The sequence below is a fragment of the Heliconius melpomene genome, chromosome 13 (genome assembly GCF_056956725.1).
Source record: "Heliconius melpomene rosina isolate 202511_hmr_F chromosome 13, ASM5695672v1, whole genome shotgun sequence".
Taxonomy (NCBI): Eukaryota; Metazoa; Arthropoda; class Insecta; order Lepidoptera; family Nymphalidae; genus Heliconius; species Heliconius melpomene.
The window spans coordinates 8,191,683-8,219,263 of NC_140401.1; the positions used below are offsets into that span (position 1 = coordinate 8,191,683).

The 27,581-nt window shown below is 32.3% G+C and overlaps 2 protein-coding genes across 2 annotated transcripts; both read left to right on the forward strand.

Moving 5' to 3' along the window:
- Positions 1 to 255: 255 nt before the first annotated feature.
- Positions 256 to 1,532, forward strand: LOC146532819 (uncharacterized). The gene is made up of 4 exons (XM_085195694.1): positions 256 to 340; positions 422 to 511; positions 742 to 1,125; positions 1,432 to 1,532. Exons 1-4 carry the CDS (start codon positions 256 to 258, stop codon positions 1,530 to 1,532), a joined length of 660 nt encoding a protein of 219 aa, XP_085051820.1.
- Positions 1,533 to 14,969: 13,437 nt separating this feature from the next.
- On the forward strand, positions 14,970 to 15,759 carry LOC146532820 (uncharacterized). Its single transcript, XM_085196667.1, has one exon. It carries the CDS (start codon positions 14,970 to 14,972, stop codon positions 15,687 to 15,689), a length of 720 nt encoding a protein of 239 aa, XP_085052793.1. The 3' UTR covers positions 15,690 to 15,759.
- The last annotated feature ends 11,822 nt before the right edge of the window (positions 15,760 to 27,581 follow it).

Sequence of the window (27,581 nt, forward strand, 5' to 3'; positions counted from 1 at the left end):
TTACTTTGCTAATTTATAAACTTTTTCTATAGGTCTGTTTGAATTAATCACAGCTTAAGATGTTTTCAGTACAAGCCCTTCTTCTAAATACTTTCTAAATTAGTTTCTGAGATTGAAATTCTTCAAAAATCTATATCCGGAATAGAAATAGTACGAATTCAACGGACGCAACATTTAAGAATACTCTCTCTTGAAGCTGATATGTATTAAATATATTTTATTTTGTTTTATCTCAAAACACTTGTAGTGTCAGTAATGGAAAAACCTACAAGCCACAAATCTAAAAGCAAAAAGTCTTCACCCAAATCTTCCAAGGCCCATAAAAAAGGAAAAAGCGACGGTAACAGCCATTGCTTCTTATTTATACATAATTTATTTTTAAATAAAAATAAAGCACCTATTAAAGAGATGTATTGTTTAGGGCCCACATGTTCCATGTTTCTTGCGGAACTGTCACGAAAACTTGCACACAAAAAGCGAGAAGAGGAAGAAGCTCCAAAAAATGTTGTGCGTAAGTTGAAATCAAAATACATTTCTCCATTATTTTAGTGTCTACCTTCTTTATAATATTGTCACTTGAATTTTGCCTAATCTCGTAACCAACCGCCTACACAATTACACCAGACATGTCGCCACTTACGAAGCTTAGATGCCTAACGATTCATTTTATAATTTAAGCTAGGTCATGATTAATCATTAATTATGATAAATATTAACGAGAATATTCAATTTCTTACGCAGAAACTATAATAGAAACTATCACAAATGCTCTGCCCATAAAATTTTCAAAAATATTATCCAAGAAAGATTCGCCGATGAAAATTGAATCTTTGCAAGCTTACGCACCTGAATTGCTACCAAACGATACTATAGAAGTAACTAAGGCGATCAACAGTACTCTTAGTGCTTCTATGCTAAACATTGAACGTCCTATCCATAAATCTACTTTTAAAGTACCTAAAATGCCATTAGTTAGCAGTGAAGTTTTTAAAAAGAGAAAATCAATAACTGAAGATGTATCCGTAAATACTACGTGTGACAATGACATAGCTAGTGAGATTTCAAAACATGTAGTAACTTTGAAAAAGATATCTCTTATAGCGGAAGAATTTAACCAGAAAACGGGTAAGTTTAACTTATTTTCATTTAACTTTTTAGGTTAGCGTTCCTCAAAAAAAAAATAAAGCGAAACAGACAATAAAGCGATTCTCTTTGTTGGCTTGCTGTCTATCTGTGTGTATGTGTATCATACAAATAAATAAATTAATAAGTGTAATAGAACTAGTCGTGGCGAGCGGCATAACCGTGCGACTGTAATTTCGATTCGATTGTGGATTCGATTCCCACTCGAAGAAATTAAATATTTGTGGCCATGCCCACGACTGGCCTCATAAAGTCATATTTTATAACATCATAAAAATATTTTCTCAGCTAAAAATTTGAAAGAAATAGTAGACAGTGTGCAAGAGGACTTAATAAAGAAACTCGAGGAGATACAAGCAGAACAAGCAGCGTCCTCGTCAAAGACTTAGGAGCATATTTCGATAGATTAACCCAATGGACCTCTACGGCACTGACAGTTCATTGAAGAAAATATTAACATAAATGCAATTATTCTGTCAATAATCAAAAATGTCAGATTATTAGATTTCTTTTCCAAATTAAATGTAAAAATTAAATTAAAAAATTAAACACACAATACACTTATTGTTTTCTGTTATTTTTGAAAATCATCTAATAACTGATAAAATTCCTAAAATATGATAATTTCAAGTGTAACTTGTTCAATTTCCCTATCATTTTGAAAAGAAATATTTATTTATTATGGATGTTACTGTCGCATCAAGCTCCGTACTAGGTAGAACAAATAACCATGCAGAAGGTTACGGACAATCTATGTTAGTAAAGGATAATAAAGGTACTAACAATATAAATAACAAAATTTTATTTACATAATATAAACTGTAAAGTTCGTTAATGAAAAAAAATACTTATATGTAGATAAAAGTAGATCAATAAACAGTGAAAGGAAAAAAATTGTAAACAAATCATTTAGAAATTTTAAATACAATACAATAACGAAGACTGTCTCGAAGGCACTTCAATCGGACGCCTCACGTAAGTACATGTATACATACATCTTTGAAAAATCCACCGCTGACTTTGCATGCATTTATTACTTCCGTTTCGGCATTAACATATGCACAAAAATATGTTTTAAGACGTCAAATTATTATTTTTTCTATTTTCTCGATGTACTGCGCACGTATCATATATGTAAATCTTCCTCTTGAATCATTGTTCGGGTAAATTTTGTTGATGTCTTTTAGTAAAAATTGTATTAAAAAATCCTTCGCATATTATAAAAAATATACGCTAAATATAGCAATTTTGTAAATGAAAAACAAACTTCTAATACATTTATTTATGTACTATATATATAAGTGTGTTTTACTTCGCGTAAAGATGCAGCCAGCGTCAGCAATCAAACAGAAACTACTGAAAGTATAAGAAAAACAGGTAAAATATTTTTGATAGTCCACAATAATACCCATAACATTATTACCCCCAAAAATAAACTACTAAATAAGTGTCAAATTTTAGAAAACTGTAGTAAAGTTAAACCAAGTCTGATACCTCGGAGGAAGTATAATATTAAAGAAGAGAGCCTAAAAGGGTTATCAGCGATGTCTACAATTAAAAAAATATCTGGCAAAATGAATAAAACTATGATTGATCATAAACATATTCAAAGAGTGCAACACTTCAACATTAACCAAGGTAAAGTTGAAAGGTCAGGGAAGCTAACCTATCTCACCAACAACTGACCCTTTCCATTTATAAACTTTAATTATAATTTCAGAATTTTGTCCTAAAAACAATTCGCCACCTAAATCTGAACTTACAGCGAGGCCAATACCATCTTTGGGGTGCATTTATAGAGAAGATTCGGGTAAAAAGAAGATTAAACATGATATTTTTGTATACATTTAACATTTCAAATTAGTTTTTTTGTTTCAAAACAACACCGCCCTCGCGCATGCGTCTGATTGTAAATCCGACTGTTGAGGATTCGATTTCTATTCGGGGTAAAGAAATTTCTTCGCTCTGGTAACAAAACAAAAAAAAAAGGAGAACTCGTCACACTGGGTTCCATCAACTTACCCTGTTATATGTAGGACAGCACCTAGTTTAAAAAATAATCATAAATTAATATTTTGACCAGCTTGGTTCTCAGGCACTGGAAATGACTACAGAGAAGATGGAGACAGTGTGCTTAATTCAAATGATACTATAGGTACTCCACAATCTAACCAAGGAAATTCAATCGCGGGTGGTTGTAGTAGCATAAAGAAAAGTAATGGTAATTTACAACTTAACATCTATTCTGATAATTATAACATATTACGTATAACTGACCTATGATTAACTGTTGTTCCAATAGAATATGAAATAACTCAGCCAACTACACCAGAAACTTCTAATAAAATGAAATTTGAATTAAAAAAGTTCAAAACTACCGATGAAAATGTGCGTGATTGGCTTTGTTCAGAATTGGATAAACCAACGAAAGACAACGAATCTGGTAATTCTGGTTGTGAAGGTTTCATAATACTTATTTTAAAAAATCTATATTATAAAGATTGTATTTCAGGTTGTCGGTCGGTAACATCGATAAGGAGTAAACAAATATCAATAAGTAAACCTACACCTAATAAGAATCTTAAAAGGGCTGAAATGAAAAAGCTTAAAGTTAGCAATTCAGGTACTTGTATTAATTTAAAAGTATTTTACAACGCATACTTCACTTATAATTGAAATAATATCTATATCTATACTATAATATAATAAAGCGGAAGAGTTCGTTTGTTTGTTTGTTTGTTTATTTGTTTGTTTGTTTATTTGTTTGTTTGAACGCTAAGATCTCTGGATCTACTGGTCCGATTTACTATGTTTTTGTTTTGTATGAAAGCTGCATTCTTCAGAAGTGCTATAGGCTATATAACATTACATTACACATATATACTTATATATTAAAATACTTTCTAATATGACATGCAATTTATTCTGCCATGTTAATAACAACCGTCGCGTCGCTACGCAACCGTTACCGCGACATTTTGACATTCATCCTTATGAAAATAAATATAATAGTCACTTTTAACATTTTCTAGATTGAAATTATAGTTTACTGTAGAATATTGTAATAAATAATTGAGGAGATGTCACTGATTCGAAATGACCTAGCCTACGAGCCGCATAGTATGACCGACGCGAACGGGCATATGACGTTGATGGTTTTATAAATTTTCATACATTTTCGAACTTTATTTGCTGTTTATAATTAATTTAAAATACAGTTTGGTTCTCTTCTTATTTTATTTAATATTGCTGGCAAAAAATATCATTTTAGGTGGTTTTTAGGTACCGGTTGTAGGTACTTTTTCTAATATTAAGAATATCCTTTAGTTACTTTTACTTTTTAAGTTGGTTTTTCAATTTCTCTGATATTTTTTCTAATAATATGTCTCTACTTATTATTCTTTTTGATTATTTAAGCTTATATTTCTTACTAATTCTATTGAAAACTGAAAATAATACATTTAATAAATATTCTTATAGTTTAAGCAGGCGTAGTCGCGTCCGGGTCCACTAGTATATATATAAAAGGACATGTTCCCATTGACTGAGGTAAGACGCAAGCACAGCCGTAACCGCTGTCCGTAGAAATGTGACATTTAGACAGATGTTTATTTTCGTTTATGAAATTAAAAATTAACACTCTTAAAAACATTTCATTGAATACGTATTTCACGGCTTATTAGAATCTACCCCCTAACCTGAAAATAATTTCATAAATATATTTAATAAATATTCGTATGATTCAAGCGGGCGTAGACGCGACGGTCCACTAGTTACTTCATATATTATTTATAATGAATAGTTTTAAGTCTATTTTTTTATTGTTCAGTTTCACACTTTATCACGCACACATCAGGGTAGGCAGAGGGTACCTAGTAATAAAACACTCCCAGCAATCCAACGAATTTTAGAGGAATTGCGTGTTGAGTAGGGGAAGTCAAAGCGGCCCTTTGTAATTGTACCAGAGCGATGAAATGCATATATTAATAAATAATAATTCATTCTCTCGTGTGGGAATCGAACCCACAAACGTCACGTAACAGTCAGACGCATATGTCCCTGACTCACGATGGTCTCAAATATTTAAATTTAAAATAAAATGTTGTTATGTAAACAGATATGTTTGCTGAAGGACAAACCACTGTTAAAATTAATACAGGAAAAGTGAATACAGCTACAATTAGTAATTTTCTTGGAGTGCCTAAAATAAATACAGATTTTAAACTCATTAAAAATATTATAACAGGTATTTGAATAGTATTAACATAAAACTAAAAGAAGAACAATAAAACGTTTTTAAAAATTACTTTATTTTACTTTAGATATAGAAAAACCATTAAAATATCACTCAACACCGAATCCTATGAAAAAGAAAACTAATAACGATAAAGTTGCTGTTCCTTCGTATATTGAATATCCTTCGGAGGTTCTTCAGAAAACTACAAACTTCGAATGTCATGGTAAATATTTCATGCAGAATATTGCACAATGAACTAGATTTTTTTATAAATTGTAAAAGTTAAATATATACAGAGAATTTTTTGCACAATCCGCATAAATAAATATCAGATAAAGTTAAATACACTAAAATAACATCAAGTTTTCGTTGAATTCCTCAATTCGACATACGAGTATGTACGCTGTCACGAAATACTGTTCTTTCAGCCTATCCTGCTATGTGTGAAAAAAGTAGTGTTTTCATTACGAATATAATAAATGGTTTCTTTGACCTGTCTTCACAACGTTAGGTATTATATTTTATATCGTAACATAAGTAACATCCAAACATAAATATATTTACCTAGATGGCGGTTAGAGAAGGGAGTGACATGACATTGATTTTATTATTACCTGCAACATGTAGTTAATGCATGAAGATTTATAAACTTGGAAAACACTATATTTTCTCTCTAGGTTGTGATACTAGCATCCTGGTAACGGGAATGGGCTCAGAGATCCATGATGACCTATCGAGCACTATAGAACATGTTGATGAAAACGTCCCTGCCGATAATGATACTGATTGGTCGATTATGCAAAGTTCACGTGACAACGGCTCTATGTGGAAATCCTCTAAAACTTCAAATATTACAGATGAATCTTGGCGAACTGATTCAAAGAAAGAAACGAATCACTTCAAATGTTCTGGTATCACTATTGCAATTTGCACCATTTGAAATTTTAAAAGATCTTTATAATCATACAATAATATTATTGGACATCCCTGCAACGTGCGCCATCGTAGCGCAGGGGCACAGACTACGACTATTCCCACTCAAGGGAATGAAATTATTGAAATTTTCATTTTCGCGCTCTGGTAACAAGAATAAATTTTGCCATTCAACTATTCAACTCGCAATGGCTCAAGAATTCCGAGGAATGTACGGCTAGAACGGAAATGTCTTAATAGGGAATGGGGTGTACTAACACTAGGTTCACAGGTACCGAAGATCATAGATGTGTTATTTTTTTTTATTTTTAGATAAATACAGTTATCATGATTACTATTACCATTACTGCTGGAGAAAAGAGGTCGCAAAGAGAGACTTTTCAGGGCAAGGTCTTTGGGATTGTAAAGGAAGATGCAAAAAGTGCCAGAAGTATAAACGTAGATACAGGGAACCCAAATGTAACTATAACGCACTGAAATCACATATTAATCATACATAAAGATTTACACATTCTTTTCACTATAAAATCAGCTTCGCGCTGTATCCCGCTCACAGCAGGGTAGTCAGAGGGAACCTAGTGTTAAGACACTCCGTTCCCCACTTTCTGCCAAATTCTAGAGACATTGCGTGTTGAGTGGCATGGCGGTGGAGAGTTGAGTGGCGAGTGGTGGACTCAACGCCGCGCTTTACTTCTACACTAGAGCGAAGAAATGGAAATATGAATTTAAATAAATATTTCATTTCCTCGAGTGGGGGTCGGACCCACGATCAGTCGGTTTTACAGTCATACTCGGCGCCCCTGCGCCACGACTGGCCGCTATCTAGCTTAGATCTAGCTTAATTTAATATTGTGATCTGCCGGTTAGCCGAATGGTTAGTCGGTCGGCTAACAGATTAATCGGTTGTAGAGAGGCCGATCATAGAATCAGGAATTTTTGTTCAATAAAATGACTGTATAAATATAAATGGCTGTAATTGTAATGTCATATGATAATTTCTTGTGGTGGGCAGCTACTTCAATATCGTCAGAGTTTGGGAGATAACAAAATATTAAAAAACTATTAACCTAGATTGTTGTATTTTCATTTTTTTTCACACTTTGAGAAAAAACGTACAAAGTAAGAAGCCAGATTGTACTATTGTAGCCGAATACCGTCTTCGTCTCCGTCTCCGTATGAAAATGCTATCTTTTGATACATGTACTACTATATTTTTTAATTCGATAGATTACCAAATGTACCACAGACTTCTGAAAAATTTCACAATTTCATCTGTGCCTGGACCGTTTCAAACTTTTAAAAAGAATCTATCCATTGGCCGTATATGTAGACGTCGGTGGAACAGAGTATGGAAAAAAACCACTGAAAAATGGTCGAACTGGTCTAAATCGCACACAACGTTTAGAAAATGTATGTAATAATGCAATAATAATTTCTCTCTCAAACTCTTTAATAAGTTATAACTAAATTAAACCGTATTTTACCATTATTTTATTTCAGTTCGTGTTGTGAATGTGGAGAATTTGATCAGTGGGGATGACGCTACGATTCAAACTACATTACATGTATATAATGAAATCGGTATGTAATACTTAAATTATATTTATTTATTTTATAAATAATATAAAAATTAAGTTTATATGTGAGGATTTTTCTAAAATCTAAAAGTATAAATAGTTAACATTAAAAATTATGAAGATAATGTAGCTACCATATACCAGTATATGTAAAAAATAAAACCCATTATTCTAAAATAATGGGGAAAATATCCAACTAGTAGTGGAATAAAATAACGATATTTCCCGTTGGAAATTCAGGAAATTTTTCTCTCTCTGTCTCTCTCTCTCTCTCTCTCTCTCTCTTTCTCTCTCTCTCTCTTCCATACATTCGCCAAATTTCACGCTTTTCGATTGTGTATTTATCTATCCCTCAATAACCGAAGAGTTTTATATATATATGTAGATAAATAAATATAAAGGTTTACAACCGAGTTACTCAACCGTGAAAAAGCTAAATACGAGTACTTTCACACATAAATCGTTCAGGCTGTTTCCCCTTTTGCTCTCATTACACACTTTTGCTTTTTAGGCACGGACTGTGCGACGAGGGAACCAAAATCGGAAGAGATTATTGCCACTTTCAAGAACGCACGTTGTCACTGTAGTAAAAGTAACAAAGGTACCTCAAATGATAGCATTATACATTTAAAAAAATGTTTATATATTTGTTAAAAGATCTACATAATATATGAATATTTTATTATTTATTTTCACAAATTTTGCTTAGTCAATTTTCATTAAACTTCTCTCAGATTGAAAAAACCGCACTCAAATCGGTTCTTTTATTCAGTTGCTATGGAGCCATAGTCAGACACTTATTTAGACATACAGACAGATGGCCCAGATGTTTAATACTCCTCTTTAGTTAAAAGAAACTGTATTTATCTTTTGAATATTTATAAAAATGCATACGAGTATATAGCTAATGTTTAGCTAAGCTCGTACTAGATAACATGAGCGGTACGAGTACATTCCCTTAATGATATTGTATCCCACTCGGGGGAACGTTTATGTATAAAATATAGGTTTTGCTGCGGTCGGTTTAGATAAAGTGCATCATTAGATTCTTCTATATAATATTTAATATGCAATATATTGTGCCCGATTCATATCTAGCTCTACGCTTTGGTATTTTAACACTACATAGTGCTTTTTTACCCAAAAAATATTTAAATGTTATATTATTCATTTTGTTTGAGCTTCACAATCTCTTATATGGAAGAGTAGGAAGGGAACCTAACGTTAGGACACTCCATTCTGCTCGATTTTTTAGACATTTCGTTGCGAAGCTCAACATAACGCTTTTTTTTCTTACCAGAACGAGGAAGTGAAAAAAATCCATTCATACAAGTAGAAATCGAATTCAACCAGTTTATTTTATCTATTTTAATCTTAAATTGTTTTAAAATGAAACAGACTCATTTGTAAGCAAGGCATAATTTGCAACGACCCTTTAAAATAACGTTACGTCTTCTCACGTCAACGACTTGTAAAATGGTCTCTTAACCCTTCGAAACAATTTATTTTAAGCATTATATGTTCAAATCCCCATTTAGTTTAAGCAACAATTGTATTTAGTTCTAGTCCTTGTTAATGCCGCTGTCAAATAAGAAGAAATTAAGGCACTCTTCTGCTATCTTGCTGGTATCTAACCATTTTTTTATATACAAAATTAAAACTGAATTTCTTTGTTTATTTCGTATGAAATATAATACATATTTAAGGTAAATTCTATTTCAGTAAATCAAACAATAAATTAAAAAATATTACAATTGACACAAAAATAAGCTACGTTATTTATTATATTAAAGAAATCTACTTCATGAAACCATAAAGAAAATCCAAATTTTAATGTAGTGGCAAGTGCATGGTTGTAAGAATTACAATAATTAATTATAACTTCGGAATAACAATTAATATTATGTTTAATTAAAACATCTAATAACAATTTAAAACTAATTACCGTGTAATCGACTATTTCATATAAATTTCGGCATTAATTAACTAGCTAAATTACAAGTATCTTATGAAAACCGTCAAATCTTCTTGATATCTATCAAACACAAAATGAAATTATTTCCCGTTCATGAACGCTAAAGGGCTAAAATTTAATTAAACTTAAACTGTATAGCAATATTTTCATTTTACTTAATACCGCCCTTTGAGACACTAAAATGTTTTCATTTAGTATCTGGTATTTTTCACCTTCGTTTTATCTTTGTAAAATCTTCATGACATTTTAGCTAAGCTTATTTTGTACAAAAATGAAATTTTGTGGCTTACGTTTTTTTTCTGCCACATTTTCCCATATATATAGACAGTTTTATAAAAATAATCCATTTCTCCGAATGGGAATCGAACCCACAACCATCGTGTTTACGGTCAGACGGTATGTCGTTATGCCAAGACGGCTTTTATTCTTTTTATTTTCATACATTTTTATTTACTTTATATATATCAATATTGTAAATACAAATGTTGGCGGCCGTTCCCGAGTTCCGCCACTCAAAACGCAATGCCTCCAGAATTCGGCAGGAAGTGGAGAACGGAGTATCTTAAGACTAGGTTCCCTCTGCCTACCCTGCTGCGGAGTACAGCGTGAAGCTGACAAATACCCCAGATCTTTGATATTTTACCATTATATTACGACATTATCACATACTCGTATATTAAACATATTATAAAAATATCTTCAGATCAATCCTTAACATCGACGAGATCGACGAGCCAGTCCGTAACAAAGCACGCCAACATAGGTCCCTCGATATTTACATTTCCCCAAAATAGATGTAAGTACATACTACTTATATGAGAAAACTTTTTACGCATTATAACGTTGGCACGTCCACAGAAACTATAAATTTCTGTAAATAATATCGACTACCATTGCGAGTTTAATTCCTTTCGTTATAAGACTGTAATGTTGTTTGTTTATTACTGTCTTATAATGTCTATATTTGCATGTTTGTATTCCTGTCGCTTGCAAAGTAGATTTATAATATAAAACGACTGAAAAATAAAACCTTATTATTAAATAAGTTACTACATATTTTTATTTTTAAACTATAAATTAGTAACATCTCTCCTGTATACTACTTCAAAATTGATAGGTTTTCCAGCTTCACGCAGTATCCTGCGTATAACAGGATAAGCAGTGGGAAACTAGTGTTACGACACTCCGTTCTCCTCTTTGCACCGTTTTACTCATTTTACCCAGGCATTGCACGTTGAGTGACGGAACGGCCATGCTTTACCTTGCTACCAGAGTGAAGAAATGAGAATATTATTAAAAATATATTAATTCCCTCGAGTGGGAATAAAACCCACAACTGTCGCGTCTTTAGTCTCACTCTTATGCCACCTCTCCACGTTTTTATAAAAATAAAAAAAATCAATCGTTCTATCTATACTCCTAAAATAATATTAATAGCCTATAAGCCTAAACCAGTTCCTAGCAAAACAAATGAAAGGTAACTCCTTATACAATTCCCTCTTGTTTCTAAAGAGTAGCCATTTATTTTTTCAACTAATTTAAATATACATTTTTCCAGCAATGGTAACAAGTGGATTAAATAAGCGAATCACTCAATCTAAGTCAATATCGTGCGCGTACAGTCGCCTGAACAATGAGGCTAAATCGAAGGAGATAGGTTTCTTTAATTATCAAGCCGTCCGACAAAATAACAGCATTAGAGAAGGTAAATGGATTTTATAGTTTTTTTGATGCCTCTCATAATCTCACGCTCTCGCAGTGCGCTACAGTTCCCGTAGTAAAAAATGAATTTACAATTAAACTATCGCCATATATCGGTCAGAGTTTTGAATAGCGTCAATGTTATTAAACATACCTACAGAAGTAAATATATGTTTTATAGATTCACCCATCGCCATCGGCAGGCCTGTTTGTTTGTCTGTTCGTTCCTGTATTTTGTTTACATAAGTACCTATATATTTTGACAATTTCACAAAAAATATTATATTAATATTTAAAACAATATTTACAGAATACCCGCGCAGTGAAAGTAAATCAAAGTGCTCTTTTGCGGTACAAGAAAATTATACAGGTACAATACTGTGTAAAGTTGTAAAAAAACTTATTAGAAAATTCTTATTACAATACTTTTTAACGACATTCTTTACATAATTGTGGACGATGAGCATTGAACACGTGTTTCATGGTTTTTTAGAATTCACTCAGTAAACTGAAAATTATTTCATTAATATGTTTAATAAATACTTGTAGCTCAAGCGGGCGAAGCCGCCCAGGTCGGCTAGTACTTTATAATTTGAACTATCTTTCAGTTACACCACTGGCCGTTGCAAACAAATTGACAAATACTATGATTTGTCTAGAAACTCCATTAGTGGTTGCTTGTAATGCAGGTAACAAATTACAATAGAAACATATAATAATGAACTAGACATTACATAATATGTTTTTACACTACAAATAAAATAAATGAAGAAAATAAAATTGCTGAGATAATGCGTGCCTGAACATAACGCCACACTTTTTCTTGGTACCAAAGCGAGGATTCAAATAAATATTTTCCCAAAATGGGAGTCGAACCCACAACTATAGCGTTTACAATAAGATGCCACTGCGCTCGGCGAGAAGACCAAAACATACGTGAAATTGAATTTCAAAATACAACACAGTACGTGTATGTAGGACGTATTCAAATGAATTATAGCCTATAACACTCTTGCGGTGAGGACGGAACGATCCCATTTGTCATGAACGAATATGGGCGAGTAAAGGTAGACAGAAAATTTTCGATACTGTTACAGATGTTTTTTTTTAAATATAAACAATTAATTTCATTCACATGGCAGCCTTCATTCCTTTTTTTAATTAACAACTATATAAAATTTAAAATATCATAATTTTATATTTATTGCAGAAATTCAAGTGACACCAGTGTTATTAAAAAGAATATCTACGGGAATATCCGTTGATGACCAGCTAGCATATGATGCAAAATCGAGCGTTATTACCGGTAAAACTGATATCCTGTAACGTAAAATTCTAAGATAGTTGGGTATTGTATCTCATTGGGGTAAATGGTTATATTTAAATTATTTTAATTTCCCCTCTCTAGAAGGCAAAGCGTGGCGTTAAATACCATAGAATATCTCAAAAAATACTCCGAAAATGAGAGACACAGACAGAGGCAGTGTCTTAAACACTAGGTTTTCACAACCTACCACGCTATGCGGGAAAAAATAATTAGTTGAAACTGCTTAGAATATTAATTATGGGCCGAGCTTTGAGACTATTATGAGACAACTGCGGGTTTATAGTATAAAGTAATCAAATTATTAAAAAAAATATTTTTTCTGAGTTTCTGAGTTATAATGTTTATCATTAAAATTATAAAATAAATATACACACATCTACTTATACGTTTTCTATATTTCTTCGTAAAGCCAAGCTGATCTATAATGTTAAAAGATAAAAAAAAACAATTAAAAAAATGCTTAATTTATTAACGCTACTTTTTAATTTTAGATACAGTGGTCCCTTGTAGAAGACTCCAACAAAGTTTAGTGACAAAAAAAGGAACAATTTTGTCATGTACAGGTATGAATATATTTCTCTGAATGTACGGTGCGGTCGACCGGTCGTAGTCGCTCTGAAGTTATCTGCAAATGGTTGTGCTGATATAATTCTATTTTTTCTTCTCGAATTTACCTAAAGTAGGCTGTACTGTTTACATATGTTTTTCATGCTGCGCATGTGGCTACTAGGGTGTTGGTTATGGTATGGGTTAATTAGGGTAACCACTCATTATTCTCACTCTCCCCCTTTGATAAGACAAAATGCGGCGTTGAGTTCTACCGCTGAACTAACAATGTCTCGAATTTGTGCGGAAAGCGTAAAGCAATGTCTGTCTTCTTACTATGCGAGATATATCTTGAAACTAAAAAAACTTTTTAAGGCTACTTATTTTTTTGTCTATCTTTTCATTTTTTTGCTACAATTACCGATTGTTGCCAAAACACTATATGTTCATATAAATTTTGTAATTTAAAGGTACAAAAGTCACCTCGGTTTCTTCTGCTAATATTCAAAGAGAATCAACTTTATCAAGACCTTCTAAAACGGCTACTGTAGACACAGGTAATATAAAAAAATATTACCCGTTTTTTTTCTTAAATTTTTATATTTTGGTAAATTGCAGGTCTTGTATACCAAGGATTTTTTTTAAGATAAAATTTAAGTATCATAATAAATTATAACTTTACATATTTAATTTATAACAAAAGATCGTAGCCTCACTTCCAGAGTCGAAAACTTATAAAGGTTTCGGTTACAATATTTTATTAAGACACGTTTAAATTGATGGGTAGCCGAGTCTCCGGTCAAATTAAATGAATCTTATAATTAGAAATCTTATTGTGAATTTTAAATAAACTTAAATCCAATTCATAAAGACAGAATTTTTTCTCAAAATTTGAAAGTGGTGGTACTTAAAACTAAAAAAAAAAATTTATAAAAAATTATAAGTAATACATTTTTGTGTATTTACAGAGACATCAACTAACTTTGAACGTAATGAAATTGGGTGCACCACTGCGCCGTCGTTGTACGGACGCTATCTTCAAGACACTTCATTCGGTAATTATTTCCCTAATATTTTTTAAAGAACTGTTCACATCAATCCACTTCGAGCATTATTAACAAGATTTGATTTATAACAAATTTACATAAAGAGAAATCTTTAGAATGTTTATTAAATAAACAAATCTTGACTATCCATTCAAAATAATAAAAAATTGTGTAGGGTACATTTACCTAGTAGATATGTAGGTACCTAAGGAGAATGTTGCCTCGCATATCAATCTCTATTAGTTTAGAGATTGATAGTAGTAGTTTTTTTCGCGGGTAGGAGGTCAAAAAGTCTATATCATTTTTTCTCCATTCTATAATACTTTCTTTTATTTATTTGGAAATAACAGTTTTTAAAGTGAATTTGCAAAAGGAAATGATTCACTAAGTTGTAATACCCACTAGCTAGTGTTATTTTCCTTTAAAAGAAACATACAGTTGTTTTTTTCGAGTGTCATAGTTTCGACTACCACTACTCTGTAATATGGAAGGAATAAAAGACTCACTTATTGCTATGAACGAGATGTTCAACATGAAGATGAACGAGTTCCAGAACGAGTTGCACAAATCGTCGTCTCCTATCACGGCATCTTCTCTGGCGGTCGATTTTAATAACTTTAAGAGTTTCACTCTCTCTGCACTGAATACCCTGCAGCGGCAGGTGGAACTTATCAGCCACGAAATGGATCGTCAGGAGATGCGTCGACGGAAGAAAATGTTGCTGTTTCATGGAGTCGCAGAAGAAAAATCAGAAGATCTTTTAGATAAAGTAGTCACTGTTATAGGTGATAGTTTAGACCTAACCGATTTTTCAAGCTCCAGTATAAAGTCATCGTATCGGCTTGGACATTCTTCAAAGAAACTTCGCCCCATTGTCGTCAAATTTATGGATATTGCTACGCGGAATAAAGTTTGGTTTGCCAAAACCAAACTGAAAGGTACTGGTGTTACACAATCAGAATTCCTCACAAATCCTCGACATACGGCGTTTCTTGAGGCAAGAAAGCGCTTCGGTGTTACCAAATGCTGGACAAGAGACGGTAACATTCACGTAATAACACCCGACGGAGCAAAGCACAAAATTGAATATTTGTCGGAACTGGAGAGCTTATCTGGCTCCAAACCACCACAAAACACAGTCCCCGTAAATAAAACTGCACATAAAATAGCAACTGCACGTCCGAAACGACTTGTCAAGAAATAATAACTATTTGTTTACATCTGTTACCTACTAATTTTAAGTATAATTGCTAACCTTCTATTTTTTATATATATATTTTTATACTACCCACATGTTCTAATTAATAATATTGTTACTAAAATAACAGTTTGGTTTTTATAGGGCTTGCATTTTTGTACAAACTAATTGTACGAATCTTTAAAAATTTTAGATAATTATGATGTTATTATTGTATAGTATATATATATATTGTATATTTTAATATAATTCTTCTGGCAACTGGCAGGTGGGTTAAGAAATTGAGAAAAAGAAACTTGTTAATTTTTATTTTATATACATTTATAAATTTATTTATATTAATTACTTACCTATTATATACTTATAAGTACATTACAACTTTTATATCATATAACAAACTTATAATTTCGATTTTATCGCATTGTATATTGTAGTATTTTTATTTATTTATTTATTTATTTATTATTATTATTATTTTTTTTTTTTTTTTTGCATATATACCTGTTACTATATATATTTTTTGTCTATATTAATAAGATTTCATTATCGTTATTTAAATGTCTGAAACCTCCTCTGATACAAATCCTTTTCTCTCTTCTTCTTCTGTTTCAGAAGATTTATCTAACAACAGTTATCAAAGCATTCCTTCTTTAAATGAGTGTCTGAATTTTCATCTTTCTCCTTTTCCAAAAAATCTAAATGTGGTTCACATAAATGCACAGAGTATTCCAGCTCATTATTCTGATCTTCTGTCCTCTTTTGAAAATACTAATGCGCACGCCATATTAATATCAGAATCATGGTTAAAGCCCTGTCTGCCATCAATAGCTTACTCGTTACCTGGATTTCATCTGATTCGAAATGATCGCACAGGGCGCACTGGTGGGGGTGTTGCAATTTATCTCCGCTCTCATATACCATTTACAGTTCTCGACTACTCTCATTATAATGCAGGTGACGCCGCTAGACCTGAACATCTTTTTATTGAACTGTCATTTACACATACAAAAATTCTTCTGGGTGTGTACTATAGCCCGTCACTAACTGTGGATTATTTCGAATCTCTTGAAGTTCTGCTTGAAAAACTGAGTCCTTCATATGAGCACTCAGTTATCATGGGAGATTTTAACACATGTCTGCTGAGAAATAATAGCCGATCGGATCGGTTAAAGGCCGTTGTGAATAGTGTTAATATGCACATTCTGCCTCTATCCTCTACTCACTCATTTCCTAACTGTACTCCTTCTCTTTTAGATTTAATCTTAGTCTCTTCCATTGATCATGTTGAAATACATGGTCAATGTAATGCCACTGCATTCTCGTATCATGACCTCATCTTTCTGTCTTATAAAGTTAAACCGCCCAAAGCAAAATCAAGAATTCTTCTCCAGCGTAACTTTGCGAGTATGGATTTAGAACGTTTGCGAGAAGATGCTACAAAAATTGATTGGAACATAGTCTACAAAGAAAGTACTGTAGAGCATCAGGTATGTGCTTTCAATTCACTTATAATCCAACTGTACGATAATCATGCACCTATTAGACCTGTACGTGTTAAGCACCTACCAGCTCCCTGGCTTACAGAGGACATAAAAAAATTACAACAAAAGAAAATTATTGCCAAAGCTAAATACCAAAACAACTCTTCAGACAGTAACCGTGAGAAATATGCTAAGGCTCGGAATCGTTGTAACATGGTGTGTAGGGATAGTCAACGACGCCATATCCATAAATCTGTTGTTGAAGAAGACAACACAGAAAAAATCTGGAAATTTCTCAAGACACTTGGAGTTGGGAAGGCAAAGCAATACACCAATCCTTGTAATATTGATCTGAACAAATTAAATAAACATTTCTCCCCTTCTGTTACAATTGATGTAACCACTAAATTAAGTTCCCAAAATCAAATTCGTGCCTTGCCCACTCCTACTAATCCTATTTTTAATTTCGCTCAATTCACCGAAAGTGATGTTAAAGAGAATATTTTGGCGATTACTTCTGATGCTGTTGGCCTTGATTGCATTAGTCGTAAAATGATCATACCAATCCTTGACATCCTGATTCCTGTTCTTACCGAAATTTTCAACCTTTCCATAAACACCAGTACCTTTCCTCCAGCTTGGAAAGAGGCCCAATTATCTCCATTGCCTAAAAACCGCAATCCTTCCTCCATGTCAGATTACCGGCCTATTTCAATTTTACCATTCCTTTCAAAAATCCTTGAACGTCTCGTAAACCAACAATTTAGTAAATATCTGGTAAGCAATAACCTACTTAATTCCTTACAGTCCGGCTTTAGGCCTGGTCATAGTACGACTACTGCACTAGTTAACGTATCAGATGATATTCGTTCAGGTATAGATAATCATCAAGTTACCTTAATGATTTTGCTCGTTTTTAGTAACGCCTTTAATACCATAGATTTTGATATTCTATTGACAATTATGTATTCTCTTAACATATCTCCTAAAGTGATTGATTGGTTTCACTCTTACTTGTATGGTCGCAAGCAACGTATCCGAATTCAGGATTCCTATTCTGAATGGACCTCGGTGCGTGCTGGTGTTCCGCAAGGTGGCGTGTTGTCTCCTCTCTTATTTTCTCTCTTTATTAACTATTTCTGTCACAATCTTGCTTCTCCCTACCATCTGTACGCTGACGATTTTCAAATTTTATCGTCAATGTCCGTTGCATAATCTTCCGAATACTATAACAGCATTATCTCAAGAACTCACAAATATTTCTACACGAAGCAAATCATTAGGCTTAATTATAAATCCTAAGAAAACGCAAGCTATTATAATAGGTAGTCCAAGGCTTATTTGTCAAATCTCATTTAACGATTTACCTGATATATTGCTTGACGGAGTAATAATTCCTTTTACTGAGAAAGTTAAGAATTTAGGAATTATATTCGACCAACATCTATCTTGGAAGCCACAAATCTGTGAAGTAAGCAGGAAAGTTTTTTCAGCTGTCGCATCACTACGTCGATTACGTAACTTTCTACCCATCCCTACTAAAGTTGCGCTGGCACAATCACTCCTACTACCAATTCTTGATTATGCCGATTGTTGTTACCTTGACCTAAAGGAGGAGCAATTAAATAAACTCGAGCGTCTCCAAAACGTCTGCGTAAGGTTCATCTTTGGACTCCGCAAATACGATCATATTTCCGAATTTCGTAAAAAGCTCAAGTGGCTCCCTATCCGATTTCGCCGGAATACTCATGTTCTTTGTCTTCTGTATAACGTTCTGTTTAATCCGTCTTCCCCTTCATACCTCAAAGAACGATTTAAGTTTTTATGTGAATCACATAATTTCTCCCTCCGGTCCCAATACACATTATCTCTTAAAATCCCTTGCCACTCCTCTTCCTTCTTCACAAATTCCTTTTCTGTTAAATCTGTTCGCTTGTGGAACTCTTTACCTGTTAAAATAAGGCAATCTCGAACTTTAATGACCTTTAAAAAAAGGCTGAAGGAATATTATTTGACACTTTGAGAATCCTAAGTATAGTTGACAAATTTAATTTAATTAATATGTTTACTGTTCCCACAAAATCTTATTATATATATATATGTGTATGTAGGTGTGTTTGTATGTATGTATTTATGTATGTATGTGTATGTATAAGTGTATGTATGTATGTATATGTGTATATATTTGCCCATTTATATATTTTATTTAGTACTCAGATTTATTTAGTACACCCCTCCTAATTTAATTAATGCTCTCCTCTATCCAAAGGTTGCCTGGGAGAGATTGCTGGCTTAGCAATAAGGCCGCCTATTGTGCTGTTTCTTGTATCATTATAAACATATTTGTAATTAATTATTTGGTGTGCAATAAAGAATATTTTTTACTTTACTTTTAATGTTGCCATATCACGATATATAGATTTATTACTGCGTTTGGTGCTTAATAGTAATTATTAGAAATAGCCGTTAATCGGAATTACCCACGTGCACTATACATGTGAATGGAACAGGTTTATAATAATAGTTATTTTGTACTATATATATTTTTTCATTCGAGCCTGCTGAGTTCTGCCACTTAACACGCAATGCCTCCAGAATTCGACAGAAAGTGGGGAACGGAGTGTCTTAACACTGTGTTCCCTCTGCCTACCCTGCTGTATGCGGGATACAGCGTGAACCTGATTTTTTTAATCTTTTATTTTATATAATAGGTACCACGGATCTAGAAGTTACTAAAAGCGAAAAATCAACTTGTCCTCAACAAGAAGACAACCGAAGTGCTGGTTAATATTTTAATTTCGAGACTTGATGTTTTTGGATACAGTGCACAGATAATATATTTTTTAATAAAGTGGCTTGTAGATATAATATAAGCAAAATAGTTGTCAGTTGATAATTTTTGTTTTTTTTAATAATGTTTGATGCTTTAATATGGTATGTTGTATAATATATTACAAATATGTAGAATCAGAATAATGTAAAAATGTAATATATATAAAAAATAAGAATATTTTCAAAAATTTAAGGTGTGTCGCCTCTGAATTTGGTGAATTTAAACTCATTCAACGGCGGATCGCACATAAGTAAATCCAGCTGTAATACAAGTAAGTCAGTTCCTGTTATCTATTTTTCTACTGTTTTTTTTGCATTCGCAATACTCAACGCTACACTTTTTTTACTAAAATAGGAAAATTTTAAAAATATTTACTATATCTAGAAATCATCGTGGGGTAGGCACTTTTATTTTTGCGCCCGTGCCATATATTCATTTTATTTACTGATCAAGAAACCCATGAACATCCCGTTTACAGCCAACTGAACCACTGCGTCAGAATGAACTCTCCTTGGTTAAGATTTATTTATATAGAATTCTATTGTTAAGCAAACTAAGCTACTTATCTAGACAGAAACAAATTAAAAAACTCACATAGATTTATTTCAACTTTATCTTAATTGTATCAACTATCCTAGGCTAGCCTAATAAATATGTCTCGTCTAGAATTAAATATTCTCATAGACATTATTAGTGTATAAGAAAATACTAAGAAAGTCTACATATTAGTTAATATATTAATTTGGCCAAAAAAGTATAATTTTATCTATGAAGTGCTAAGCATCTACTGTTTAGAAGTAGAACATTATACTTTGAAACTAAAATAATCATGTTACTTGTATATTTGTTAGTGATAGCTCGACGATAACAATTTCATGCGATTAGTGCGTGTGTATAATATACTAAAATTTAAAATTGTAATAAAATATATAATAATAAATTATTGTGTTTTTTCCCCATATGAGGGTTAGCAAAGGGAACCTAGTGTACTACACTACACTCCGTTACCGTTCCCCCAGCTAGAATCGAATCATCGCATTTACAGCCTCACTGGGCCATATTTCATTTTCAGGTGTCAATCATCCAGACTGCCACTCCTTTTGCGTGAATACAATTACTGATTTAACTTCAAGATCCACTGAAACAGATAAAAATAATAATGGCAAAGATGGAAATATTGAAAACATCCAAAGCGATCGTTTCGGTTAGTGGATTAACTACATAAAAGTCTTCTTTAAGTAATTACTAAGTTTTATATCAAAAATCTATGTTTTATATATTATTCGACGATAAGTGGCGAATGGAGAAATAAGACAGAGAGAGACAAATAATTGAGAAATAACTTTTTCTTAACAATAATTTTCTCAACATTAGGTAGTACAAAACACTTGGCTCGTATTGGAGGCAGTCGACTCCTGTCGATCCGCACCTTTCTGAACTCTGAGGCAGCTACACAGAAATCGGTGTGTTTCACTTGCAGTAAAGGTTAGTTATTACTATTTTATACTTACAGTAAATATTGAAATATTTATTTCTTGTGGCTTAATTTTAATTTTTCACACGTGGATATAGTAAAGAAGGCAGTCGTTTTTTAACCGAATTGAAAATATTTCATGTTGATGATTAGGAACTCAGCACTACCTACTCCTTGTCTTGACAGAGCAGGAAAATGATATAATTAATTTCCCCAAATTGGAATTGAACCCACATCCATCTCGTCTATAGTCAGTCGCTGACCCAGTGCGCTTTCGTTGTGTACTATTTACGTGATAATTTAATATACAAAGACCACCGCTCGGCAATCAAAGCAAGTAATTGATGTTAGACAAGCCTGTAGTATAAGGATTTAAAGTTTTGGTTTAGATTATATTTAAATGATATGCATTTTTATGCTCTGATGGACAAGTGCGGCGTTAAGTTCCGTAACTTACACATATTATCTCGTGTATTGGGCGGTGCATGGTGAACTGAGACTTTTTCCCTCAGCTCTACCTCTAGATACATACCTCTCCTTTTATACGCAGGAAAATGCGTAAAGCTGACAAAAGTATTTTTAATAACTATAACATATAAATATAATTTATCAAATTGACAATAAAACTAATATTTACATTTTTCTCGCAAATTGTGGCATGTAAATATTTAGAATTCTTGTTACTTGCAAAGATACTCGTGAAGCATTGTGTAATGATTCGGAAACGCCGATTACACTGTCGTACCGGGTAGCCGTTATTTTTCATTACCTTCTCGTATACCTGTATTTTTAGTATTTGTTTCTTGTAGATAATTATTTGAAAATTGCATTTACATTTAACACTACTCCAAGGGGGAAATTTCAGCGTTAACGTCCCAATAGTTTTTACTGTGCGTTACCAGTGAACTAAGAGGTTAATATTTAAATATATGTTTATTTAAAATAATTCTAGGTACAAGCGATATAAAGAAAATGTCTGAAAATCTCATAAAATCAAATGTGCTACTTGCAAACGAACCGAACTTTGTTATCTCAAGCAATCTGAACGCGGCTAAGTGGATTAAAGGATACGTGAAGGAAGACGGGAAAGGTTGTAGCTATATGCTTTTGATATTTTTGTACTTTAAATACACTCATTGAGGTAAATTTCTAAGGTTGATGTTAATAATGCTGAGGCCGTCGCGGCGCAGGGGTCAAGGATGTGACTGTAACGCGACAGTTATGGGTTTGGTATCTGTGGAATTATTTATTAATGTTTTCTTTTTTTCGCTCTGGCACAATGGCAAAGCTGCAGGAGATCTCTTCTAGAGATAATATTTTTTTTAATACTGTATATATTTTTTAATTTAACTCATCTGATTTCAGATATAAAATCCATAATAAATATAAGTGAGTCTACGGTCAACGAGTCCTTAGAAAGAGCATCGTTCGTTGTAATGCACTCCAATGAAAAAACAAAAGAAAAAATAGCAGTAATAACGACAGAAATTTCGAAAGAAAATCAAGAGACATCTATAGACCGTGGTACGAGTATATTATATTTTTCAAACTTTACGCTAATATCACGTATAGGCAAAGGAAACCGAGAGTCAAGACACTCCGTTGTACATTTCCCTCCCTAAGTGGAGACATTGTGTGTCGATTGGCGGAACTTAACGCCGCGTCTTATCTTACTAATGTGGATATATAAATAATTTAACTTAGTTGTTACATTTTTGTCCTGTGGTGGTCCTAGTAAGGTGTAACTCCTCCTGTAACCTATCATTTGATCAAATATTATAACGAGTAACGAATATTTTATATTTTCATATTCTTTTCTTAGATTATTTTCGTATTAATTTAATCAATGATTTCTTAATAACAAAAATAATTTTAGGTATAGATGTTAAATCAACTGGTGAAGAGAATAATCAAATTAATGAGAATAACAACGAAATTTTGTGTACAGCCAACGCAAATATTCCAATGTACAATAATGACATACCCATAACTAATACTAACGAGAATGGAGTTTCAAAGGAAAGTATAATATCAGGTAACTTGTCATAAAAAACAATATAATATTTAAAAAAATACTCTAAACAACCGATATTCGCCTTCTCATTTACATTTACTATGTCTAAAATAAAATAAAAAAACTGTTCAAAATTGCAAAATCATTTATGATTTTTTATCATTAATACTAATAATTATACGTGCTTATATTTCAGATGACATCTTAGCTAAGGAATTAAGAGAATCGATAGTACAAGTGCAGCCAAGTTTACAAGATAAAGGTATAAATGAGTTATATTATATAATAGGTTTTTTATATAAATGTAGACAGTTACGAATCTAGTTGAAAATTATTCTCATCCACATTCTCCGTCCCAAATAAAAGAAATTGTCAATGTCCTACTTTGTCTTGCCTGGAACCTGATACCTGATACCGGATACCTGGAAAACTACACTATTATCTATAGAATCATTCCAATTAATATACAAAATTAATAAATAAAAACGTAAATATTAATAGTAGTTTTTTTTTTTTTAAAATAATAATAATCATATTTTTATTGGAACTCTTCAATTTTCATTTTAATAAAAAAAAAACCTTCACGCTTACTACGACATAGCAGAATAGGCAAAGAGAACCCTGTGCTTTATGAACATCGTCGTCCCCCACTTTCCGACAAATTTTCGAGACATTGCGTGGTGAGTGGCGGAATTCATCGCCGCGCTTTGTCTTGTTACCAGAGCGAGGAAATGAAAATAATTCATTCTCCTGAATGGGAGTCGAACCCGTAAATGTCAAGTTTACAGCCATACATTGTCCCACTTCTTTACGACGGCCTTAATCATGCCAATAACCAAATATTTTTTTCAATTTTCAAACGAATATTTCAATTTTCTTTAGAACCATCAAAGTGTTCTTCAAACAAGCGCAATTCCAATATCGGTATAATTGTAAAATTGGATCCAAACTTCAAAAGTAATTGCGTGATCACTATAAACTTTGAGTCTAAGTCTAGAAAGAAATAGGTAGGCCTTTTTTCCTCCAGTACGTAATTTTTTTTGTAATATATATTTTTTTGCATTTGTTAGTTTATAAAAAGCTATGTATAATATTTTAATATTTTTTCCCAAATATACACTATATTTCAGGGACGAATCATACTAAAATTGAAGAACATGAATTTAAATCGAATTTTGCGATAACCTCACGTCATATACTACCGAGTACACTACACTGTGATTCATGCCCATATAGAAATACAGGTAAGCATCTTTATAGTAATTATTCTTACTTAATAAAATTTTTCTTATTTAATTAAATTATTTAGTTTAATTATTCTTACACTATATATATTATTCTCACTTAATTAAATTATTTAATTTCATTAAAGTTACTTCAGCCCTTTTTGTGTACCAAACTGAGTAATAAATATCCGAAATTACAAAAATACACATACTTTTTTTATTTATCTATGTTGTCAAGATTTTTTTCATATTAGGTGTTTCTATTTGAGAAATGAAAAGTAACTGACAACTGACTAAATTTATTGGAAAACTTTTCGTCTTTGAAATCAGAAACAGACATCAATTGGCGCTATAGATTTTATTAAAAGTCTGCAACGCCAGCTATTTGTTTTTTACGAGTGATATATTTCACGCGACAGCACGAATATAACCAAATGCTAGGATTTTTAAAGTTTTGATTTATTTCGAATATAAATATGAATCTGGTAAACGTTGGGGAAAATTTTAATAATTTGTCACTATTTCTGATTATATCGATAAGGTTTTATTATGATATTGCATGGCCGACAAATTATGTTGAAGGCAGAAAAAGAAGAACAATGCATAGCGTCACTCCAGTCTCTGTTTTTAGCATGTATCCCTCATCCATATCCCTCATATAGCAGAATAGGCAGAGGGAACGTAGAGCTAAAATAATTCGTTTTTCACGCACCGCCCAAATTCTCGAGACATTTCGTATTGAGTGGCGGAACTTAACGTCGCTGTTTGTCTTCTTCACACAGCGAGGAAATGAAAATAATTCATTGCCTGAGTGGGAATCGAACTCACAACCGTCGCGATCATAGTCACGACGCTGCGTCACGACGACTATCTTCTGACTCAGTTCTTTATGGTCTGGTAGATGATAGATGGTATGATAGATGGTAGATGACTTTAAAACTGACCATTTTTAATATAATAAAAGTTCACATTTTCACTTCCAAAATGAACGAGAAATCTATATTCAACACATAACAATTATTAAATAGGGATTGTCTCTAATTAATCAGAATTAGGTAAGCTTTATATCGCCGGCTGATCGTTTTAATCCGTGCAATTGGTTTAAACCAACTTCGCGTCCATAAACATGTGAAGAATGGACCCTAGTTTAGTTTTCATTTGGCACGGTGTATTCTGGCACCGGAGTTTAGTTAACTTTTGTTAGAAAATGAATCAGGTTTTGGATACTACCTTCTTCTCTTCAATATCAGTTACTTTAGTATTTAGGTATTAGTATAATTTTACCAATCAACATATATATTTTACTTTTATGTTTTAATATTCACCACGCTTTTATTTGTGTCTCCTATTTTGGTTGCTGGTAATTCTCGCTATTGATGAATCATGCCATCATCATCATCATCATCATCATGTCTTCCAATGTTTTTTGAAATATTCTGTATCTTCTTTCAGTATAATATTTAATTGCGCCACTAAGGCCTACAACCTCACTCAGGCCAACGGATTATTTTCAAATTTCGAGCTCCAATAAATAATTTTTTCACTAAATTAATATTTCATCAGAAGACTTTCGATTCATATGATTATTGTACGATTTAAAATACGTTTATAATAATTACTTTACGCTCTCGATCTTTAAATTCATTGTATAAGATAATTTGATCACCTTTTCCCTTTATACAACTACTTAAATTCCTCCTAAGATTTGTTTTATTACTAACTAAACTCCTTCTGCGAATTATCTAGAGGGTAATTAATCGTTTCTTGCACTTACTCAACGGTATGCTCTCTACGTTATCAGCAGTAATAAAAGAGTATCATTAAGGAATATATATCGGTCTTGTAGAAATATCTTAAAGGGAACGGAGTGTCTTAACACTAGGTCCCCGGTGTTCTTGTTCTCTTATTATGTGTTCAATTTTAATATAACGATTTTGGTTTATGTTACAATTTTATTGATTATATTTAATAGATATTTAGTATTGCTCAAGCCTCTTTGAACAATTTTTTCATATTATCTATGTATTTTTAATTATGTTTTATTTCACACAGACTGCCTTTTTGTTTACGATCGACCCCGATGTATAACACACAACTATAGGACCGACGCAGCTATTCAATTGCCAAATTCTTCAAAATACACAGGTGAAACAATTATATTATACGTTTTTTGCAATATAAAAGGACATACATTGCTCTTAACAGACATATAGACAGACAGACTGACGTCACAGCACAGAAGCACATAAGCGTTCCTTTTTTGCTTAACAGGTACAGAATCCTAAAAATATAAAATGTTTCATTTTTATCTCTGAAATGAATGTTGTTATAATCAAAATATTTTCAGAGCCACATTTAATAAGAGGTACAAGAGATTGTTATCGCTCCTTCGGGCAAATGACTTCATTTCCCGAACAAAGTTTTAATCAGAAAAATGAAATAGTTGGAGTGCTGTCACCGGCAGGTACCCTACCTATCTATCTAGCACAAGTAATTAACACTTACCGTTCTCAGTTACGTTTTATTCATTTAGTTTTAAAGATATTTTTTAAAATTTCATTTCAGGAAATTATGAAGTTTTTAAACTTTGCATTTTACTAAAATGTGAATGTATAGTTTAAAGGTGTCTTTTGAACAAATTTTGAACATTCTTTAGTTGTCACTTTTTAAATATAAATATTTGTTTTTCAAATAATTTTGATATATTTTTTAGAACTACATTTACAAGACAAATCCATTGAAACAAGAATCTGTAAAGAATCAAAATCTAAATCGTCAAAATTGAAAAGTAATAGCACAGGAATGAATAAACAGAGAGGTAGGTTTTATTTTATGATTGAAATCATTTTGCATAGCAACTATTATGTGAA